The 20,507-nt window shown below is 52.2% G+C and overlaps 1 protein-coding gene across 1 annotated transcript in view; it reads right to left on the bottom strand.

The window, feature by feature from the left end:
• Positions 1-3,761: 3,761 nt before the first annotated feature.
• The window catches only part of PTGS1 (prostaglandin-endoperoxide synthase 1), a 33,566-nt gene continuing 16,820 nt past the window's right edge, over positions 3,762-20,507 (bottom strand). Inside the window, exons 3-11 of the mRNA XM_034793891.1 lie at positions 15,642-15,758; positions 15,138-15,278; positions 12,787-12,930; positions 10,902-11,083; positions 10,250-10,333; positions 9,293-9,539; positions 7,973-8,259; positions 6,399-6,546; positions 3,762-5,999 (exon numbers count right to left, since the gene is read on the bottom strand). Coding sequence (XP_034649782.1) covers positions 5,632-5,999; positions 6,399-6,546; positions 7,973-8,259; positions 9,293-9,539; positions 10,250-10,333; positions 10,902-11,083; positions 12,787-12,930; positions 15,138-15,278; positions 15,642-15,758 — 1,718 coding nt within the window. The 3' untranslated portion in view covers positions 3,762-5,631. The remainder of the gene's footprint in view (positions 6,000-6,398; positions 6,547-7,972; positions 8,260-9,292; positions 9,540-10,249; positions 10,334-10,901; positions 11,084-12,786; positions 12,931-15,137; positions 15,279-15,641; positions 15,759-20,507) is intronic.

The following is a 20,507-nucleotide window of genomic DNA, read 5'->3' as shown; positions in this document are numbered from 1 at the left end:
GTTTGTCCCACTGTAAACACAATGGGATTGTGAAGTGGTGAGGCCGGTTGTGGTTTCAAATCCTGTGTTCCAGCAGCAAAACTCTGGAGCTCAGACATGCTTGGGCACTAGGAACACTCCGTACCAGCCGCTTCAGGGGTCACCTAGGGACGGGCTGCGGGGACGGGGATGGGCTCACTCAGGAATGCGTAGGAGAGACTTTCCCACTTTAGCTTTACCCTGCAATCGAATCAGACCCCTCTGATGCCCTTCGGGCAACATTTTTCAGTGGGAGCAGAGAGGAGATGGGTTATGATTGGCAGGCGGAGGAGCTCTGCTACCTGGATTGCAAGGCTGTGAACATGGTGAGTCACTGATGGAAGGACCGAGATGGTGGTTTTCACTTAAAATACCAGCCCGCTGTCCCCATCCCTGACACCTCTCCGATCCACAGGGCTTTCGAAGTTGAATGCACTGTCGATGCTGTTGAGCAGAATCTGTACGACACCAGCACTTCCCCCAGCCTGCTGCACTCCGACCCCACACTCCCTGCAGAGGTGGCTGGGCACCGAGAGGAACCCCTGAGTGTTGCTTCTGGCGAGGCTCTGCAGATGGCACAGGTCAGGGCAGTGGTAAGGTGCACCTGGTGCTGTTCCCCCCCCCTCGTTAAAGCTCTCTGAACCCCCGCCTCGCAGCACTGCACCGCGATCCCTGCCTCTGTCCCCCACCCTGTGTTTCACATCACCACCTGCCAGTGTCGTGTGTCCCTGTGAACTGGCCTCATCACCATAGCATTTCCCGTTCCTGTCCATGACTCCAATTCCAGTCAAGTGCTGCCTGTTGGCCATGGATTGGCCAGTCAGGTGATGCTGTATTCAATCCATGGATCAGCCCCTCAGCAGGGGTAGGTCAGCATAGTTCCTTTGACGTCAGTGAAGCTGGGTCGCTCTGCAGCAGCGAGGGTCTGGTGCAGTATCTTTAATCTGCCGTATTTACTGATTGGGTTGTTTTGATCCTGACCCCTCTCTCTCATCTGTATTTCAAGCTGTCTAATGTCTCCTGCCCCTCACTGTGCTGTCTGGGCTTGGGGCTGCATCCCGTGTCACTCACAGAGCTTTTCTCACATTGCTTGGGAATTGCTGGGTGGGAGCCTGGCTCCAATTGTGTTCTCTGCTCCTTGTGACGTGCACGTTGCTTCGTACCAGGACTCCCCAGTGTCCCTGGAGCGTGAGTCTGCTCATCGGGAGAAACACCCAAGCCCTCGCAAAGCTGCACCCTCTTCTGTGCCCACGCAGTTGGTGAGTGCTGGGCCCGGGGAGCCTGGTGCTAGGGCCCCTGGCATGTGCTCTGCCACCTCTCCGGCTCTCCAGCACATTGGCACCACGCTGTATTTCCACGGGCCTGAGCCACTGCTCCGGAGCATCGTACCGCTCGGGAGGAACGCCAGTGGGAATCATGGCCGAGTTACTGCAGCCCCTGTGGTGGGGATGGTGGAACATTCCCCTCCCGGAGATCAGTCCAGCTCTGGAAGAGCCATGATGTCTGTTACAGTGGAAATACACCTGTACCCTTGCAGCCCAGAGATGTCCTCAGCCCCAGCAGCCACGCAGAATGTCTCCGAGTCGGCTCATCCAGGGGCAGCATCCCAGCAGCCGGCGTCGCTGGGCAGCCCAGGTATGTAAGCGCCATTGCGGCTGCGGCTGTATTTCTGATTGCAGGGTGCTAGGCAGAGGGCAGGGGACTGGCTGGCTCAGCCTTTCTGCTCTGGGAACTGCAGCGGAGTATCAGGTCTCTGCCTGAAGTGGATCATTGGCTGGACAGATGACTTTCCCCTCTGAAGTTAGGTGCTGGCCAGACAGGGTGGGTCGAGCCTGTCTCATGAGCATTGGGCCCGTATTGGCTGCCAGGCCAGAGAGGGCATTTGAGCCTTACTGTGTGGGTATGATTGGTCATGAAAGATACAGAGCAAAGCCAGGGTTGTCGGGGCCAAATTCCATCTTGGGTAGTTTTCTGCACTCCGCATTTCCCACTTCAGTTTATGCTTCACTTCCTGTTCCAAACTGTTGTGTGGGGTTGCTGTGCATTGTTCAGCTGTTGCTGTGTTCCATCTCAGAGGTGGCTGCATTTCAGTGGGGGACAGAAGCAATCTCTATACAGTTCGTCTAAGTAGTTTGGGGATCCTCCTGGGTAAAAACTCTGCAGATCGTGCACTTTACTGCACAGCTTCTAAGCCTGCTGCTGTTTTCTGGAGAATTCCGTTTCTTGAGGCTCTTGTGAATTCTCATGCACAGAGTGTCCTGCTCATATACTCTTCTGACTTTCACAGGGCCCAGGAGTTTTTTGTGACTGGATTAAAACTGACCCAGTGAAGTCTTGAAAAGGACAAAATAACTCTTCTCTGGCAGAGGGAGGCCAGGAGCAGCCGCGTGCCCTGATGATTGGTGCTCTGAAGTGGGTTAGAATATTCTACTATGTATATGGATGTTTGTTCTTACCATGGTCCTGTGGCACCTTTAAGACTAACAGAAGTATTGGGAGCATAAGCTTTCGTGGGTAACAACCTCACTTCTTGCATCTGAAGAAATGAGGTTCTTACCCACGAGAGCTTATGCTCCCAATACTTCTGTTAGTCTTAAAGGTGCCACAGGACCCTCTGTTGCTTTTTACAGATTCAGACTAACACAGCTACCCTTCTGATACTTGTTCTTACCATGACCTCCGTTTCTTTGGTCCGCCGCATCTGCTCCTGTCTCTAGCTTTTTGAGTCGCTCTCCTCTGTGCTACATCAGCCACAAAACCCCCAGCTGCAGAATGTCGATCCAGAAATAGCAAGAAGTCGCTCCAAGCCATCGAATCGAGTCACAATTGGGGCTTGGGACACGCTTGGCTTAGAGAATGACTTGAGGACAGTCACCAGACCATTGTTTTACTGTGCAGATTGCAAAGCCCTGTGTCCTGGGAGCATCCAGGGAAGGACACAGCGAGATCATAGACAAACACTGCAGCGCCGTGTCACTGAAGCAGAATAAGTCCTGTTATGATGGAACGGAAGAAGTGCAACGAACCCTACAGGAAGCATTCCGTGTGTCTGGCATGGAGATGTGTGAAATCATGACTGATCGGATGTCTCGCTCTGTGGTGTGGACCCAGAACCCTGCTGGGGGAGATTAACATAGGGATAGATGTTATGCTAGAGAGACGCTGTGTAAGCATGTAAGCGCTGTGTTGTCAGCATCTGGAGTTTTAAAATAAACCCCTGGTAACATGGATGAAATGTCAGCAAACGGTAAGTTCATCAACAGCAGTGAACACAACAGCAGCTATGGTGTGGGCAGGCTGCACAGGAGAGAGGGGGCTGTACACAGCAGGGAGATCAGTGCTTCATCTGGGGGGGGGGGTCTATTGACCACACAACCAGAGGAGGGCTAGGTGGCTGGAGCAGAGCTGGAAGGTGGTGCTGGGGAGTAAAGGGTGCTAAGATATGGCAGATGGGAAGAGAGAGTGGGAACAGGCTCCCTGTGTGTACACCCCAGGGCTTCTCTTAAAGCAAAGGATATTTGCATGTAGACCTCCGGAGACGTTCAGAATGCTACAGAGCATCACCAGTACCCACTCCCACACTGCTACGTGCTGTACCCTGGCCAGAGCATCTCTGGGAATGGGACCCTTCACCCGAATGCCAGTGATTTGCCAGCTCCTCTGCACACGTCATGTTCTTTTTAGCACTTGAGTCTGGTGAGTGGATGCCTGAAACTCTTCTGGAAGAACTCAGCAGGCCGTTATTCTCCATCTGCCTGGAGGTGAAATCACCTTGTCTTTTATTGGGATCACAACTGACCGCTCTGTCACAAGCGATCATGGGAGTGTTCAGACCCTCCAAACAAACCTATCACTCCAATAGCTGCATGTCTGCAATGTTAACCTGGGGATTAGAACGTCTCTGCTCATCACCAGTCCTTGTATTTACTGAAGCGCAGACCAGTGGCTGTTGGAAATGGGGGGTATAAGGCAGGAAAACAATGCTCCTAGGTCTGTATTGAGCTTTGGATTGTGGAACTTTGTGAGGCCTGAAGCAGGGCATATGTACTCTCGGAACAGAATTTTCTGATCTATTTACACCAGGGAAGTTTAGGAGCCGTAGACTCAAAGGGCCAGATTTTGACATCCTTGCTTGCACTGAGTAGTACCTTCCTCTATGGAGCCAATGGAACCGCTTGTGGAGTGGGGTACTTCTCAGAGCGCGTCAGGGGGACAGAATCCGGACCCAATCCAATTAGAGGCAGAAAAGGCCTATTTGGAGATTGCCTAGTTGGCACCTAAGCACTGCTCCCTGTGGTACATTGGTGTGGTTCTTTGGCTAGGTTTAAATTGTCCATTCAGTGGGGTTTCCATCAGCTCTGACAGATTTTACCCCAGTCCTTCACTCCTCAGCAATATTTACTTCCCAGCTGTATTTTAAATGCCACATGATGCTGCAGAATGGAGCTCACATGTCTCCGAAGAAGCATGAAACTCAACAGCTTTCCTGCGCTCTCAGAAGCACTTAGCTTTCCACCTTGCATTGGCAAAGACCGAATCAGGTCGCACTCTATTTATTGCCAGAGCCCACTCAGCACGTTAACGGGACCTGGTTCCCGAAGCCGGACAGCGGGCTCTTCCAGGCACAGTTATCTGCTGGTGCCGAATTGTACCTGCAGTTCAGGTGAACACTTTTGCTAGCTTGCCCAGAGTGCTTGAAAACTGGCTGAGCTGGGCATGTGAGAAGTGAATGAGCTCTGATTGGCTTGTATAAGGAATAACCTAGGATAGGCTCTGACCTGTACAGGACACGTGTGCTCCAGCCATATCCTGCAGAAACACACTGGGGTCTGCTCTCACCCCCCGCCCCTCCCAGACATTCTTAAAGCCATGGAAGGGTTACTGACCTTGCCTTTGTGTGTGGGAGAAGGGGAACAGCCCTGAGGCATTGAGTGGGCTATGGATGATTTTCTTTCCCTCTCTGTCCAAACCAGAGACAGAAAATCCTCATTCTTGTGGTTCCTAAGGATGCTCTCTGGGGTGGTCGTTCCACAATATAAACACACAAACCATTTGGAAAGTAAGAGCAGCCCGAGGGATGAGCAAGTGTGATGGCCAGCTGGGGCAGAAGAGTGGCTGCGTACTGCTCTGCCCCCGCCTAGCTGGCAGGCATAGGTTGCCCTGCAGTCCCGGTGTAGGAAAAGTACTTGTGATAGCTTCCTTGGGCAGTCAAGGGTGTGGGGAAGGTACTGAGAGCAAAGGAGAGGCAGAGAGTCCACCGGAAAACAGAGAGCTGGCTTAGAGCAGGGAATTTGCTAGCAGAAGAGGCAGCTTGAGTGGAGATAGACCATTATTGTGGCTGTGGCATTAGATGACTCAGGCTCTCCCTGATCTAATACCAGCCTCCCTCTCCTTTCCCCTCTCCCAGCCCTGGGTGTGGATAATGCCCAGAACCAGAGGACCTCCTATTCTATTGATACATGGTGCAAGGAGCATACTGTCCTCCTCCTTTGTGCCTGTCTCTCTCTGCAAGGGAGGGCTTTGTACCTGAGGCCATGTGGTACAACAGGAATCGTTAGGACAATAATGAAGGAGGAAACTCATTGACCCAGCCTCAGTGGAGCCGCAGTGACACTAGAGCTCAGTGGATGGTTTGCCATCTTGATGCTCACCAGTTGCTCCTGTTTCTGTGCGAGGATCTGGCACGCGGAATGACACATATGGACACCGCTTGACGTTGAGACACACGAGCTTCTGGAGCGAAGCTGTTTTCACGATATCAAAGCCAGTCGAGCCACCAAAAGTGCTGGGCTTCCAGTATTCCGGGGAGCAGATGGGGTTTCCGAAAAGCCCTTTCAGGGAAAACGGGGCTCCAATCTCCACCATGCTTTCCCCAAAAATAGAGTTTAGCTGGCGTTTCTCAAGCAACAAACCAGGATAAAACTCCAAGGCATTAATGTCTCCATATAGCTCTTCCAGCTCCGCTGCTTTCTCCTCTTCTCCTGCATCAACAGAGAAGGGAGGTTCCAAATACATACAAGACACAGGACTTTTCAGCTGCTCTCTCTCTGTAACCCAGAGCACCAACTGAATGGTCTGACTGACTTTCGGGGCCCCTCCCACCCACCTGCCCTGCAGCAGGTAACAATCCTTTCAAGTAGGCAGTCCCTGGCAGTTCTCAGAGTGGGGTGAGTAGTAGTAAGCTGTGGCGGGATGTTTATACATCAATCAGTTTGAAAGCCTACAGTGGGGCCACTGATTGGATGAGCTGTGTGTCTGTGCTCGGTGATCTCTCACTGTACGTGAGGTGGCTGCCTTGGACCGAGGGAACCCCAAGGGCAGTGCTAGTCCCTTACCGGATACACACTGCCAGCAGCAGCACGTAGACCATGAAATCTGACCTGTTAACTCCTGGAAGGATTTGTAGGGCTTCATGGAAAACCTCTTCCGGTACTCGTTAAAGGGCTGCAGCCTCAGCTTCCGTGATTCCTCAATAACTCCAACAGTCACTTTCAAGAGGTTGGTATTGATGGTTTGTCCCCCACTGATCTGAAACACAGGAAGAGTAAAAGAGCAAACTTCTGTTACAGTCAAGCACTGTCATTCCACTCGGAACTGCAGAAAGCTCTGACAAGTATCCAGATTACACGTCTCGTTAGGTGTTTCTAATGCATCCATCACATAGGCACCACATGACTGAAGACAGTCAAAGTCACAAGTCACAGCAGCAGAGAGAGACCCGCCAGAAATGCTAACTACCAGAGCTGCCAGGCCGGATCAGCCGAACGGCCCATCTGGTGTGGGACCCAATCTCCCCCAGTGGTCAGTGCCAGCAGCTTTAGAGGAGAATGCTAGAAAACTAGGCTTGGCAGAATTCCATTTTTATTTTTTATAATTTTAATAGGTAATATTGGTGTTTATTTAAGTTTTTTTTTATTTGTCTCTTTAAATTTTCACAGCTGCAGGGTATTATTGGGTGATCAGACAATGGAGGGAACACATCAGACAATAATGATTTCATGACAGTAGATCTTGAGATTCAAAAGTTTTAAAGCCGTTAAAACACAAATTGTCAATGTCACGTCAAAACAAACCAAGGAAATCTCCTTAAACCAATCTCTCAAAAGTTCTCCAGCGGCATTTTTCTTTCTTTGCCTGTCTGTAAATTCTGATGGAAATATCTTTTCACTAGTTTGTGTACAGTGAAATGAACAGTTTACCAACAAAAATCTGATCTTTCCAAGCCTACAGAAAGCCCTGTGCTGAACAATTATGCAGTAACCTGCCAATGGAAGGGGAGCAATTATTTCTTTCCATTAAGGAAGCAAGCTGGGCATTTGGACAGCAGCAAATGGGAATATCCAATCCCCGTGTTGAATAAAAGTTTCCCAATAAGAGAGAAGAGAAAGAGAAGCCTCGAACACTAAATGTGAATTAGTGAAAGAAAACAGCCACACAATGGCAGCAGAGAACAAAGGATGAGGCCCAGACTGTTGTCCTTTACCATGAGCGCCTGGGAGAGCTGTTTGACTCACAGCCACTGGCCTTTAGAGAGGATCTGGGGGAAGGAGAATGGGCTGAAGGTGCTGCAGACACATTGATTATTGCCTGTGTTATAGCAGCCCCCACGATGTGCCAGGTGACTTTCAATGAGGTGGTGGGATTGTGCCAATGAGGCACCCCCTGCTGGGAGAGGCAGGGGTAGCTGCATTGCCTTGGGGGATGGTGGGCAAGCACCGGGAGTCATCCTGCTCCTTACATCTTCCCCACATCAGAATTGGGCCCCACCATGAGACGTGGCCCCTTCCCCAAGCCACTTCCCATGCCCCTTGCAAGGCATGCAGCCTGCTGGCACCATCGGACGGCAGACTCATGGGGCTGTGTAAGTAGCCCTCCCTTCCTCCCTCCCCCAGCGGATTGCGCACCAGAGCTGTTCTGTGCCTCTGGCGATAGGTGCCCGTGTCCGGTGCCATACCAGTCCTGCCGTTTGCTTGGAGAAAGATTCCACCAAGGCCTCCACCCCGTAGTCGTGAAGCATGGAGGTGTTGTAAATAAACTGCTTGTAGCTGTATTCGTTCCCCTGGATGATGAACGAGTCCGGCATCAGCGCGTGCCAGTGGTAGAGCTGGTTGAACTCCACGGCAATCCGGTTCCTGTACTGGAACTGCACGCCGAACAGCAGCTCCGGGTCAAACTTCAGCTGCAGGAAGTACCCGCTGAGATGCTGCACGTAGTCCTCAATGACGATCTTGATGGTCTCTCCTAGGAGTGAGAGGAGAGACGCGCAGGGAAGTGGGATGTGAGAGGCAAGCGGCTACAGGCCAGTTAGTTACTGGGCAGCAGCAACAGCTCCTGGCTGTAAATGAGCCAGTGTTCTAACAACTGGAGCTCGGACCGTCTGACGGAGATTACAGAGCCGGCGCTAGGCATGAGCAGACGAAACAATTGCTTAGGGCCCCGAGCAGCTCAAGGGGTCCCCCTATTTGCTTATAATCATGTATGGCGGGAAGGGGCAAAATATTCCTGCTTAGGACCCACAGTGGGCTAGCACCCCCTCTGGAGAGAGAACATCAGCAGGGGTACTCTGGTGATAGGCATGGAAAGAGGTGTGATAGGATTAAACATCCAGTGCGTTGTACTGGATCTGCCTTCATCTGTCCCATAAAACAGCCCCCGGGAGGTTCCTCGATCACGGGTGGCCTCTTGGCTCGTCTGGCTTTTATTGGCCTGGGACGGCAGGTATAAGCCAGGAGTGTGTCACTGCAGTCGAGGGGCAGTGGCGTACACCTGGAATACGTGAGCGGAGAATCAGCCCTTCTGGGGGTAACTCTCCGCCTAGGATGGTGTCTTGGTGCTGACACGCCAAGTGCTCCCCCTTTGGGCCAATTCGTCTCCTGGGCCAGCGTCTGCCCAACGCTGCTGCGTGATGAGGCCCGTTAACTAGCCTCATGCTGAACAGCTGGGGCAAGTGATCAGCAGGCGAGTGGGATGGAAAATAGCCAAAGGATGCTGGCAAAGGTGCCTCGGGTATAATCTGGATCATGGGTTGAAGTTAACTAGAGGAAAACCTAGGCTGAAAAACAAGGCAGTGCCCCAATAGTGAGATCTATGGGGATGTGGGATGATCTCCTAGGGGTCAACAAAACTCATAGGGCAGTTAAAATTGGCCAGGACAAAGCCCTGGAGCACAGGGAATAATCCTGCATTGGAGAAAGGACTGGATGGCATTGACTACGTGTTAAATCAGCCCCAATGCCCTGCTCTCCCCAGGCCCACGTCCTCCCCCTGCTCTCACCGATGAGGATGAGGCGGGCTGTCTGGAAGAGCTGCTCGTCACTCCACGTCGGATGCTCCTGCTTCAGCACGTCACAGACTCGGTTGTGCTCGCGAAGCCAGATGGTCGCATACATCATTAGCCCCGGCAGCAGGCCAAACACCTCCTGGCCCACAGCCAGCTGCTTCTCCTTGGGGGTGCCGGCAGGGTAGATCATGTGAACCGGAGCCTCGAGGACCGTGGGTGGATATACCTCTCCATGCAGTACCTTGGGGAGACCAGAGCAGGCTGGCAGCAAGGAAAGGAATGGAGACAACTGCCCTGGCCAGCCACTGGGTAGCCAGGAGATCCCCGTGCTCCAGCACTGCCAGCCTCAGCTGGCTCCCGGTCAGCGTTAACGCCACCTCTGGTCTAAAGGGGATTCGCTTTACAGCAGGGGCAATCGCTGCCCAAACCCTGGAGTCTTCCTTCCCTGTCCGGGGCTGAAAGGGGCTGAAGCTGGTGTCTAAGGCTTAGCTGTGCTTTGGAGATGAGCAAGAGGAAGCTCCTAGGGTCGCACTCCCGGGTGGGCTGGCCCTGCTGGCTCAGAGAAGGCGCGGGCAGGCCTACAGCTCAGTGAGTGCTGCCAGGAGCGACCGTGGAGGGCTCTCCAGGGCACACGGCTGTATCAGACTCCTGGGGCTTCTCATACATGGCTCAGCAAGTGCCTGTGGATGGGGAATGTTTCCAAAAGCTCCTGTGTGACTGAGGTGCCGTCAGCCCTCGGGTTTCCAATGAGCCGTGGTCTTGACATACCTGCATCCCTATTGAGGAAGGGACCGAGGCTCCTCAGTCACTCAGACGTGATAGCAGGTTTCCCCTGCAGTGGCCTTGGGAGGGAGCCAAATGTGGGCAGTGACACGGCCAGATGTGGGGAGAGGTGCTGGCTGAGAACACCACACGGGTGGCGGGGGGGCCCTGGGCTGAGAGCCATAATACCTTATATTTGAGCTTCCCGTCTGTGAAGCTCCGCAGCTGGTACTGACGTTCCAGATTGTCCCCATACACGTGCCCGAGATCCACCTGCGGAGAGAGGCCAGCGTTACCTGCTGTGCACACAGCTCATGCAGACAAGCTGGGCCAGTCAGCTGACCCTTTGCCCCACCAGCAACAGGGCTAGAGAGCAGGCCCCAGCCTTTGGCAGGGATCCAGGCAGCTGGGAGCCCTAGCTGAGAGGGCAAGAGATACAAAGCGAATCGATGAGGCAGCCATGTCACGAGCACCAGCAATCCCTGCCCACGGCAGTCTGATGTTCCAAGCAGCCTTAGGGGCTGGGGGCTATTTGATGGGTTGGGGAGGCTGAGAACCCTGCAGCCTGGAGGTCTCTGCTTCTTCCAGGACAGGCTTCCCCACATGGCCCTGTCCTGGAAAGCACCTCCGCCTCCGGTCCCCTCTCCTGCTCTTCCCCCTCTCTGTCCGAATGAGCACCTGCACTTCCCCCTTCCCAGGACGTGAACTCCGGCTGCTCTGAGCCTCGGATGCAGGAGCTGGGTTGTGGGTAGCACTGGGGGTGACATCACACAGCTGCAAGTGTGTCTCTCTTGTTCAGACTGCTGGAGCAGCCAGCTTCGTGGGAGGCCCTTCTCCTTACCCCATGGCCCAGGGCCTTGGTGAAGCCATGCCCCATCTTCCCAGATGTCTTGAAGAACTGGTGAGTGAAGTGCTGTGCGAAGAAGGCAAACATCAGGTTGGTCCCACGGGGGTCCCCTAGGAACTGCTGCCGGAGCAGAAACCTCTCTGCCAATTGCTGAGAGTCAGGGAGCTGCTTTTTCCCTGCAAAGGAAGGAAACAAACCCAAGTTTGGATCTGTCAGCGCATCCGGCCAGTGGGGTCTCCAGATGCCTTAGGCCTCAGAGCAACTCAGCCATAACCCCTGTCACTGGGGAGGAGTCTCAGGGAGAAGAGGGGTGTCTCTGCCCTTGGCGCGGAGGGCCAGGAAGCCACCAGCAGCTCTGCCATCCCGTTACTTATTTGCAGAAGTCAGCTCCTGTCAGGAACAACTATCGGGGTGTCAGATGGGGACTGCTTCAGCAGTCACCCATTAAAGTCAGTGGGAGACGATTGTCTAAATAATGATCTATCTCAGCATCTTCAGAGCACAATCGGACGTCCAAGTACCAGTTCTCTGCACAGGAGTTATTCGGCTCAGAGGTTTTCACATGTACCTTGGATATCTGGACAGGAATTAGCGGTAGCAAGCAGCCCGCTCCCAGTGGAGACCCAAAGACATAATCTACCCAGGCGTTCGCTCTGACCTCAGCCTGGCACATTCAATCATCCCGCTGGCTGTGCGGCACTTGGTGGGCCCTGCTAGTCCATTAGCAAAGTAAATGCTCTGAGCTCCAGGTGTTTCAAAGGCTGGGGTAGGGCCTTTGCTTTCCTCTGAGGGTTTCAACCCTGTCTGGGGTCCTTGGAGAGGATGAGGTTAACCGGACGGCGGGGAGGGCGGGAGGAATGCAGCTATTAGCAGCATGCTGCCAATTTAGCTGACTATGACTAAGGACCCCTCTTCCCTAAGGGGCTGCATTCCAGACGTGGCAGGTGCCAGTTTAAACCCGCAGAGTGGCTGCCGTCACCTAGCGCTCCTGCCATGGCTCCCACACGGAGGACAATCCCCCAGGCTCTGCTCTCCTGAACCCATGATAGCCCATTGACAGTGCTGGAGACTTGAGGGCCCCTGGGAATCCACAGAGCAGGCACAGCACAAGCAGTGACAGGACAGGGCGGACCCACGTGGTACCTCAGCCTGATGCTGTTTGAGGAGGGTGTTGGTCCTCCAGGGCCTGTCGCTGAACTCCCAGGGGATGGGTCAGCCGCACCCTCGGGAATGGCTGACGGGAATGGAGCCATCACGCCCATTGCCTCAGAACCTCTCCCTGAGGGGAGTCTGTTTTGGTGAGTATCAGACTGGCTGGATTTGAACCAGGGTTGAAGGACTCTAGGGTGGGTGCTCTCCGGCCCTCGGGAGGGGAATTCCAGTCACTCTCCTGGTAATCAGAGGAGCATTGACCCTCGTCCCCTCTGGGGCCAGGAGTAGGGGGTCGGCGCCAGGCTCCAGACTGCAGGGGTCACGCTAGTTAACTCCCCTGGGCATGCAGTGTGAGCCTACGCGCCAAGGGGCTGCAGGGGGCAGGGATGCTTGGCGTGCTGGATTGACTTGTCCTGGGGACAGCACTTCCCTCAGATGGGTGCCAGGAGCGGCCTTGATCCTTAGTAGCTGTTCTACAGTGAAACTCCAGGAAGGAGTGAGAGCTAATGACCCCTCGAGGTGCCAGGGCCAGCCGCCTGTGCTATATGCGTAGCCAGAGCTCTGCCTCTACTGGAGCAGCTGGCAGGGGTGACTGTGGATTGGGATTGAGAAGGCATCACATGGGGCGTTACTACAATGCCGCCACCGCAAAACAAAGTGCAGGGAGACTCCAGCGCCCAGGTTTGCGGACATCCTGAGCATCGTCTTTGCTGAGACAGGCACTTACCGCTGGTTCCCATAGGAGTCGGACAGTCATCAGGTACAGGTGGAAGGACACGGGTGAAATAGCTCACGTTGGAATAGGCTTCCCAGCTGATATATCCATGCGCTGAGTTATATGTGGGGGGGCTTGGGATCAGATTGGCCCGGACTGAAAGGAGAGGGAAGAAAGTCACCTGCAGCCGGGCAATCCTAACACAGATGTGTTCACTCTGCTCTGGGTGGTTCCCATGTGTACCTGTCCCTGGAACAGCACCAGTATGACAGGGCCTGGCTAACCGTGGCACTGCATACACATACAACAGGGTGGAGGGGTGGGGGACACAGGCAGGAGGGGGAGCCGCAGCTGGGAATGCAGGGATATGCATGGGTCTGTTTTCTTGTGAAGCCTTTGCAGGGTGAATGCAGGTTCCTGAACTTGGATCCAAGCAGGTAAGTAAAAGGGGAACTGAGCTGTGAGCATCTTCCTTTGAAAATGTAAATATCGTTTCTGTCCCTGATCTGGAGTCGAGCAATCTTCACAAAAGTTTTGCTGTTCTCCTTTAACTAGCGACTCAACTAGTTGTTTCTACTGCACACACCATTGCAGAGGTTCATTGTGGCTGGTGAACCACTGATTTAATATTTACTGCTGGTGACGTGCATCACAGAGCAGCCTGTGTGGGGAGCCCGGGGCTAGGATAGCAGGGAGGTGGTGGGTTGGGATCGAGGGGTATCAGCAGGATGGCGCACAGCACCTGTTTGTACTACACCTGTCTCAAGTCAATCCTCTCACTTCCTTCTCAGGAAAAAGAAGAACAGGAGTACTTGTGGCACCTTAGAGACTAACAAATTTATTAGAGCATAAGCTTTCGTGGACTACAGCCCACTTCTTCGGATGTCCCTTCTCAGGGACACTCAACTGAGTCATTAACAAAAGGAAGAAAAGAAAAAGGTTCTGTGCTGAGCCTTGCTCTGCTTTGGGTGGGTTGTGCTCAGCTATTGGGAGTTTGAGTCTCTTCCCTGACCTTTTACACTTAGCCTTTAAAATGCCTTGATTCCCCCTGGGGATGCAAAGTGAGAAGTTATATTATTCTCTCCGCTTCTTGTTCTAAGTGGATCCTTTGATGAATCACACAGTGTTTGAGAAAAACATCCCATTAGAGATGGCAACAGAGGCAGAGACCTGTCCTGCTGCATAGCTCCAAGGAGCTGAACCAAAATATTTATGGAAGATGATAAACTTTTCAGCATGAGTGAGTCGAGGGTTTATGGTTTGCTGGGACCATTGTCCCGCCGCTAGCCCTCCCTGCTGCCAGAACACCACAGGCAGTTGGCCATGCTGACATTTACGTGCCTTTCTGAACACTGGAGAGCTGCATATTTTAAACGTTTTAATGTTGAGTTTTTTCTATTAACTTTTTAAAGTGCATTTACAGAAACAACAAACATACTATATAAAACTTCTATCAGAACTTAACATTTAAATCAGTTATTTGTATTATGCAGGTTACCACACTTTTATAAACTTGTTTATAAGAATCCAACTACAGTAAAATTACTAAGATAAGATAAAGAACAGAAGCCAGGTTCGGAAGAGGGGGATAGAAATGGGGTATGGGGAAATGGGAAGAGAGGAAGAGGAGGCAAGTGGGGGGCCCATGGATTTAATAGGATTATCCACATAATTTCAGGAAAGCATCCCATAGCACTGAGAAGTTTTCTGGGGTATTTCTGTTGTGTTATACAAGGCTTTCCATGCTGGCCAAGCGGACGGTGTCCATGCTGCAGTCAATGGCTCGCCGTTTTTTAGATTGCCGTTTTTGCAGCACTAGTCTTTTAACAGGTTTCAGAGTAGCAGGCGTGTTAGTCTGTATCTGCAAAAAGAACAGGAGTACTTGTGGCACCTTAGAGACTAACAAATTTATTAGAGCATAAGCTTTCGTGGACTACAGCATCCGAAGAAGTGGGCTGTAGTCCACGAAAGCTTATGCTCTAATAAATTTGTTAGTCTCTAAGGTGCCACAAGTACTCCTGTTCTTTTTGCAGATACAGACTAACACGCCTGCTACTCTGAAACCTGTTAAAAGACTAGTGCTGCAAAAACGGCAATCTAAAAAACGGCGAGCCATTGACTGCAGCATGGACACCGTCCGCTTGGCCAGCATGGAAAGCCTTGTATAACACAACAGAAATACCCCAGAAAACTTCTCAGTGCTATGGGATGCTTTCCTGAAATTATGTGGATAATCCTATTAAATCCATGGGCCCCCCACTTGCCTCCTCTTCCTCTCTTCCCATTTCCCCATACCCCATTTCTATCCCCCTCTTCCGAACCTGGCTTCTGTTCTTTATCTTATCTTANGAGCCTTGCCTCACCTGTTAGCACCAGTCTCATCAGCGTCTCCCTAATGAAGGTCTTATTGATGATGTCCCAAAGCCACTGGCAGTGAGTCAGGATAAAGTGATAGAAGGCCGGGCTTGGCTTTATCATAACGCGGAGTCGAGTCCAAAACTCAGCTAGGAGGAAACAGCAAATTGCTTTACATTACTTAGTAATAAAACAGTTTCCTTTCTAGTGCCAGCTGCTAAATGGCCAATCAGCTCGCAGTACCTGTTGGATAACCAAGTCCTGCTGGCACCAGCACGCAGTCAGCCAGTAAGAGCACATGCTTATGGAACAATGCTCCGAACTTGTGTTCCATTGGCTGAGTGCCTTGCCACTCAATGTGCCTCTGGGAGAGCCCTATGGGCAGTGTTTTGAGCTGGGATCAGCTCCAGCCCCTACTCCTGTAGTTGAATTAAGCCTCTTGCAGAAGCTGTTATTTTTCTACCTTGCCCCCAGGCTTTCACCCCACAGGCAGAGAGGGAGGGTGAACTTACGTGAAGTGCAGTTAATGCCGAAGTAACCTGTCCGGGTGCAGTCGCATTCGTAGCTTTCCCTGCCGACCCTCATGCACACCCCTTTGTTCTGACATGGGTAATAACAGCATGGATTCACTAGGGGAAGAAAGCGAGAGAGGTTTCATTGTTAACCCATGGACGTTACTTGATTTGTCAGCTCCTCGGTCACCATGGAGTGACATTTGCCCTTGAGCAGAGAACCAGCATGAGGTACCACTTAAGTCCCGCTTCAGCCCCTTGGTATCTAGGCCTTGTGAGATGAACTTTACCCTATGTGCTTAGCTGCGAATACCATTCACTGCCGAGATTCCAACCAGGACATTCCTGGAAAGCACTCGTGGAGTGAGGAATCCAATCAAAGGCCACCAGGCTGCAGAGTGAGGTAAGCAACATTTGCCCTACAATAGTCAGTGCATGATCATGCATTCTTAGAATGATATATGGGGCGGAGGAAGAGAAATATACGTTGGCTGGAGCTGGAGAGTTACTTGATGGGTCAAGCAAGACAGGGAGAAAAGGGGCTCCCCCACTACCTATATATAATGCCCGGTACTTTGCTTTCAGCTATTTCTGTTAACCCCCCTGGAGGCTTTCAAGTTTTGTGCCTGTAAAACAGATTTTATGATTTTACTGTAGTGGCATGGCAGAAGTATGTACAGAGAGGAGCAAGCCCTGCACTAGCTGATATCAGCACCAAGTCCTTACCGAGGCGTGAGAAATATGTGTGCCCAGATTCCCCCCGCCTGCCTGAAAGGGGCAGTCTGGGTGCAATGGTTCCACCTCTCCTTTGCTGTTTGCCATGCTGTAGGGAATCACTGTCCAGTTGAAATAGGAGGCATTTATTAAAGGAAATGGTTACAGCCACAAACAGGCTTCCACACAGCTTGAGTCCAGCTTGGTCCCCTTTGTTACCAGGGGCCACACCCTGTCTGAAGCTCTATCCAGCACACCTTGACCTCTAGTAGTTGAGTGATGTAACTGTAAGGACACATATGCTCCCAGTGTCTGGTCTGCTAGGTGATCAGGCCAGCCCTCTAGGTTATCATGCCAAGGGAATTAATTCATCTAAAATATCTTGTTAGCAGAAACACCAGAAGCTGTAGCTCCCCAGCACCCGTCCCTTATTATGAATGGATGGAAGTGGCTGCTTGTTGGGTTGTTTCTCCTATCTCCATCCCCTGGGCAGGGTCACTTCCTCTGAAACAGGAGACTTAGTCACATGCCATGATGGCTGGAGGCTGGAGATAAGTGAGCCAGCGCTCCCCAGAATATCCTGCATCCCACACAGAATCACAACCGCTAAAGGATGTTCATTGAAAATTTACCCACAGCAAGTCACTCCAGGAGTGATGGGACACAGCAGGGAATGAGGCCAGGGGAGACCATAGCCTGCTGCAACCTCCTGTGGTCTGGCAGATGGCCCCATGTCAGACCAGGGGCAGTTTTTACATTTTCTTGTTTTCTTTCATTCTTCACAGCAATTTGTCCTGCCCCAAGCAGGCAGCAGGACGCTGCTGCGTTGTGAGGGGAAGATCAATGGCTAGAACCAACGTTCTGCATCAATGGACTCTCAGGTTTCTGCCTGAGAGCACAGCTCGGAGCTGGGAAGAAGGCACGATAGTTTCCCATGTCTTCACTGAATCATAGAATCTCAGGGTTGGAAGGGACCTCAGGAGGTCATCTAGTCCAATCCCCTGCTCAAAGCAGGACTAATCCCCAGACAGATTTTTGCCCCAGATCCCTAAACGGCCCCCTCAAGGATTGAACTCATAACCCTGAATTTAGCAGGCCAATGCTCAAACCACTGAGCTATCCCTCCCCCCATGAATGCTCCCTGCAAAGAGTTTTGACTTAATCTGCCTATGTGCTAATGCGCTCCCAGGAAACCAGGCTAAAGGGAATCAGAGACACGATACAGGGCCTGTGCTCTGCTCCCAATGATAAGAACTCCCGCAGCTCCCAGCTGGTGCATGGGAGGCATTTTGGGCGCTGCAGTATCCTTCGTGTAAAGCTGGCGAGTGGCAGAGAAGCAGGGACTGGGCGGCGGGAGCTGCAATGGGGTTTGCTGTGCGTGCATAGACTCGGGCATGGGCAGGACTCGGAGCTCTGGGTTATGAACCAAATCTGCTCTGGGCTGAAGTAATAGCCTCACTGCCTTGTAAAATCAAAGCACAGGATAAGCATGAAAAGAATGTGAAATGCAGCCTGAGAGGGCTGCTGAACTGCGGACGCTGTTCCCATCCCCCCTCTGGGGCCAGACACACCCAAGGACTTCAGGGGGCCGTTGCTTTCAAGGCATCTTGCATCCCCCCCACCTGTTGCTTCCCTGGGGAGGTTTTGTATCAATACTGAGCACATGCCCAGCGCTGGAGGCTATTAAGGGTCCAGCGCACTTCTTCAGGGGCTATTAAACCCGTAGTAGTGATTGGCATCCTCCCACATTGACTAATGGATCCTTCTGGCATTATCTCATTTCACGGGGGAAACTGAGGCAAAGAGCTGGGAGGTGACTTGTCTAAGGCTGCACAGGGAGTCGGGGCCTGAGCTGGGATTAGTGCCAGGAGGATTTGCAGTTGCTCAGCGTGTCTCAGGATCGGGCCTGTCATGTCAAAGCTGCACTCTGATGCCCAAATGTGCAGCAGTTAATCCTCCTTGTGACCCTCAGCACCATGGTGTGGCCAGCTTCTGAGCTGGGATGGGTGCAAGGGTGCCTGGGAAGCTACAAGCCAGAGCTGGTTCCAGCTAGAGAGAGACTCCCTAGGGATAGAATTGTTGCATAAATGAAAAGCTTCCTCCCCTGGAGGCAGAAATCCTCTTTAAGACAATGTGCCACGTTTTGCAACAGCAGGAGCCTGCTTTGCACGGCCTTGTCTTCAGCAGCATAAACTGGCAGGGGGCTGCCTGGCTGTGGGGGCAGGACCCTTACGCTGCTAGGGCACCTCGAGTCCTAGGTGTGAGGCCAGCCCGTCTGATGTCTGGTGGGGGACCTCGGTGGAAGAAGTGGGTAAATCCCTGTTCGTCTGCCCATGCACAGGGCTCTGCACGACAACAGTTGCAAGCTCCTTTATCGATCACTTTTATAGCACCATAAATTTGCAAACATAGGCCACATTCCCTGCAATCTTCACTAGACAAATGAGGACACGGCCCGGGATAAAGATTTGAGAGGAAGTAGCCAGAGAGTGGATGGGTGATGGGGGGAGGAAAGAGGGGAGTTGGAAGGAGCTCTGCCAGGGTCATTGCTCAATCCTGTCCGCTCCGACTTGCGTGCAAGCGTGCTCTGCGGCAGCCGCCTCCTGAATGTGTCAATGCGTGGGTGGAATTGCGATGACGTCCCGAGCCACTGGAGAGCTTAAACAAATGAGAATGACTTGCAGAACAGGGGTACTGTTGTCAAAGGGGCGTTTGAGAAGCTATATCAGTCGTCCGATTCCTGGAGACGCTTCGGCAGGTGGTGGTTGCTTAGACAATAACAATGGAGAGAGGTGAGAACAGCCCATGGAAATTTGGTTAAGGATTTTCAATGCAAATTAGTGCTGCGAGCTCCTTGTCCCCTGTGGAAAGGCTAAGTGCAGATGTTTTTTTTCCAGGAGACGGTAGTGGAGACTGGAGAGGAAGCAATTTCTGGGTTTCCCTTTTTTTGAGTAATTCAGCTCTAGACAAACCTGCTTCAGTTAAGACCTCAACAAACACAGTTGAGACATGATACAAACAGCCTTTGGAATCGCAGATCTCGTGCGATCATCCCTTCCCTCAAGGACAGGCTGTGATTGGGGTGATACTGGTTGAGGATGCCGTGTTGACAATTGCTAGGACTCTCTTTGGTTGCAAGCACAGATCCGTTTTTCCCTTTCCCCAGTAACATTGGGTCAAGTGTTAGAATTATCTGAAGCCCCAAAGAGGAACCAGTCCAAATCTCAGCTGTCCCTTAGCAGAAGTTCATCTCATTCCTGCACTCAGTGGTAACACGACAGTTCTCGATTGCCAGACTCAACGAGAAACCGAACAGAGGATGAGAGACACTCGGTCCCTGGAGTGCTTGTTAGGGATCATTGTCTCTCAGCTGCTGTACCTCCCTGGGGCTCCATTGAAGCTAACAGAATTCTGCCAGTCTATACCCACTGAGCAACTGGCCTGGAAAGATCAGGGCTGTGAATGTCCACAACAAAAGCATCTGTTTCTCCTTCCATCCCTCTCACCGGGAGCGAGATCTCCAAAGGTGCAGGTAGGCGCCCATCCCCTACTGAAAGGCAATGGGAGCTGGGAACCCAACCCTCCTTGGAAATGACCCCTAAAGCCTGGCAGCAGGCCCCTGCATGACAGCGGTGATAACACTGCACTATAGTTCTCCTCTCTGACCGAGCACCCCAGCCCAGAACTGTCGCCTTCATCCTGGGCTTCTACCTCATCCCAAGCAAAGTGCCCGAGAAGCGATAAAGTTGGGGTAAAGTAAACTCCCAAGGGCCAGGGAGTGTAGTGGTTGGATGAGAATAAAAAAAGCCAGGAAGAAGGGCTGGTCCAACTTTCCTATGTCAGGGAGGATGTTTTAACTGCAGGCGTGGTGGAGTGACTCCAAGCCTATGTAAACAGGCTTTGTTCATAAACACCGGATGTCTTAAGAGGGCACTCCAAGGCAAAGGCTGAATATTTCTGCTACTCTTTGGATTGCTCCGGATTACTCCACATCTGGTGGTAGACAATGAACTGGAAACAAACGTGATCCCTGTTTAAACACTAACCCCGCAGCCAAACAGCGATGTCACTGAGGGGCCTTCGCACAGCCCTGCAGCAGCTTGCGTCGAGAGCACGTCCCAAGGCAGAGCAGCATCTAAAACCCAGGACGGC

This window comes from Trachemys scripta, chromosome 17 (genome assembly GCF_013100865.1).
Source record: "Trachemys scripta elegans isolate TJP31775 chromosome 17, CAS_Tse_1.0, whole genome shotgun sequence".
Classification (NCBI taxonomy): domain Eukaryota; kingdom Metazoa; phylum Chordata; order Testudines; family Emydidae; genus Trachemys; species Trachemys scripta.
The sequence above is the reverse complement of the archived record's forward strand: the minus strand, read 5'-3'. Positions and strand labels throughout refer to the sequence as shown.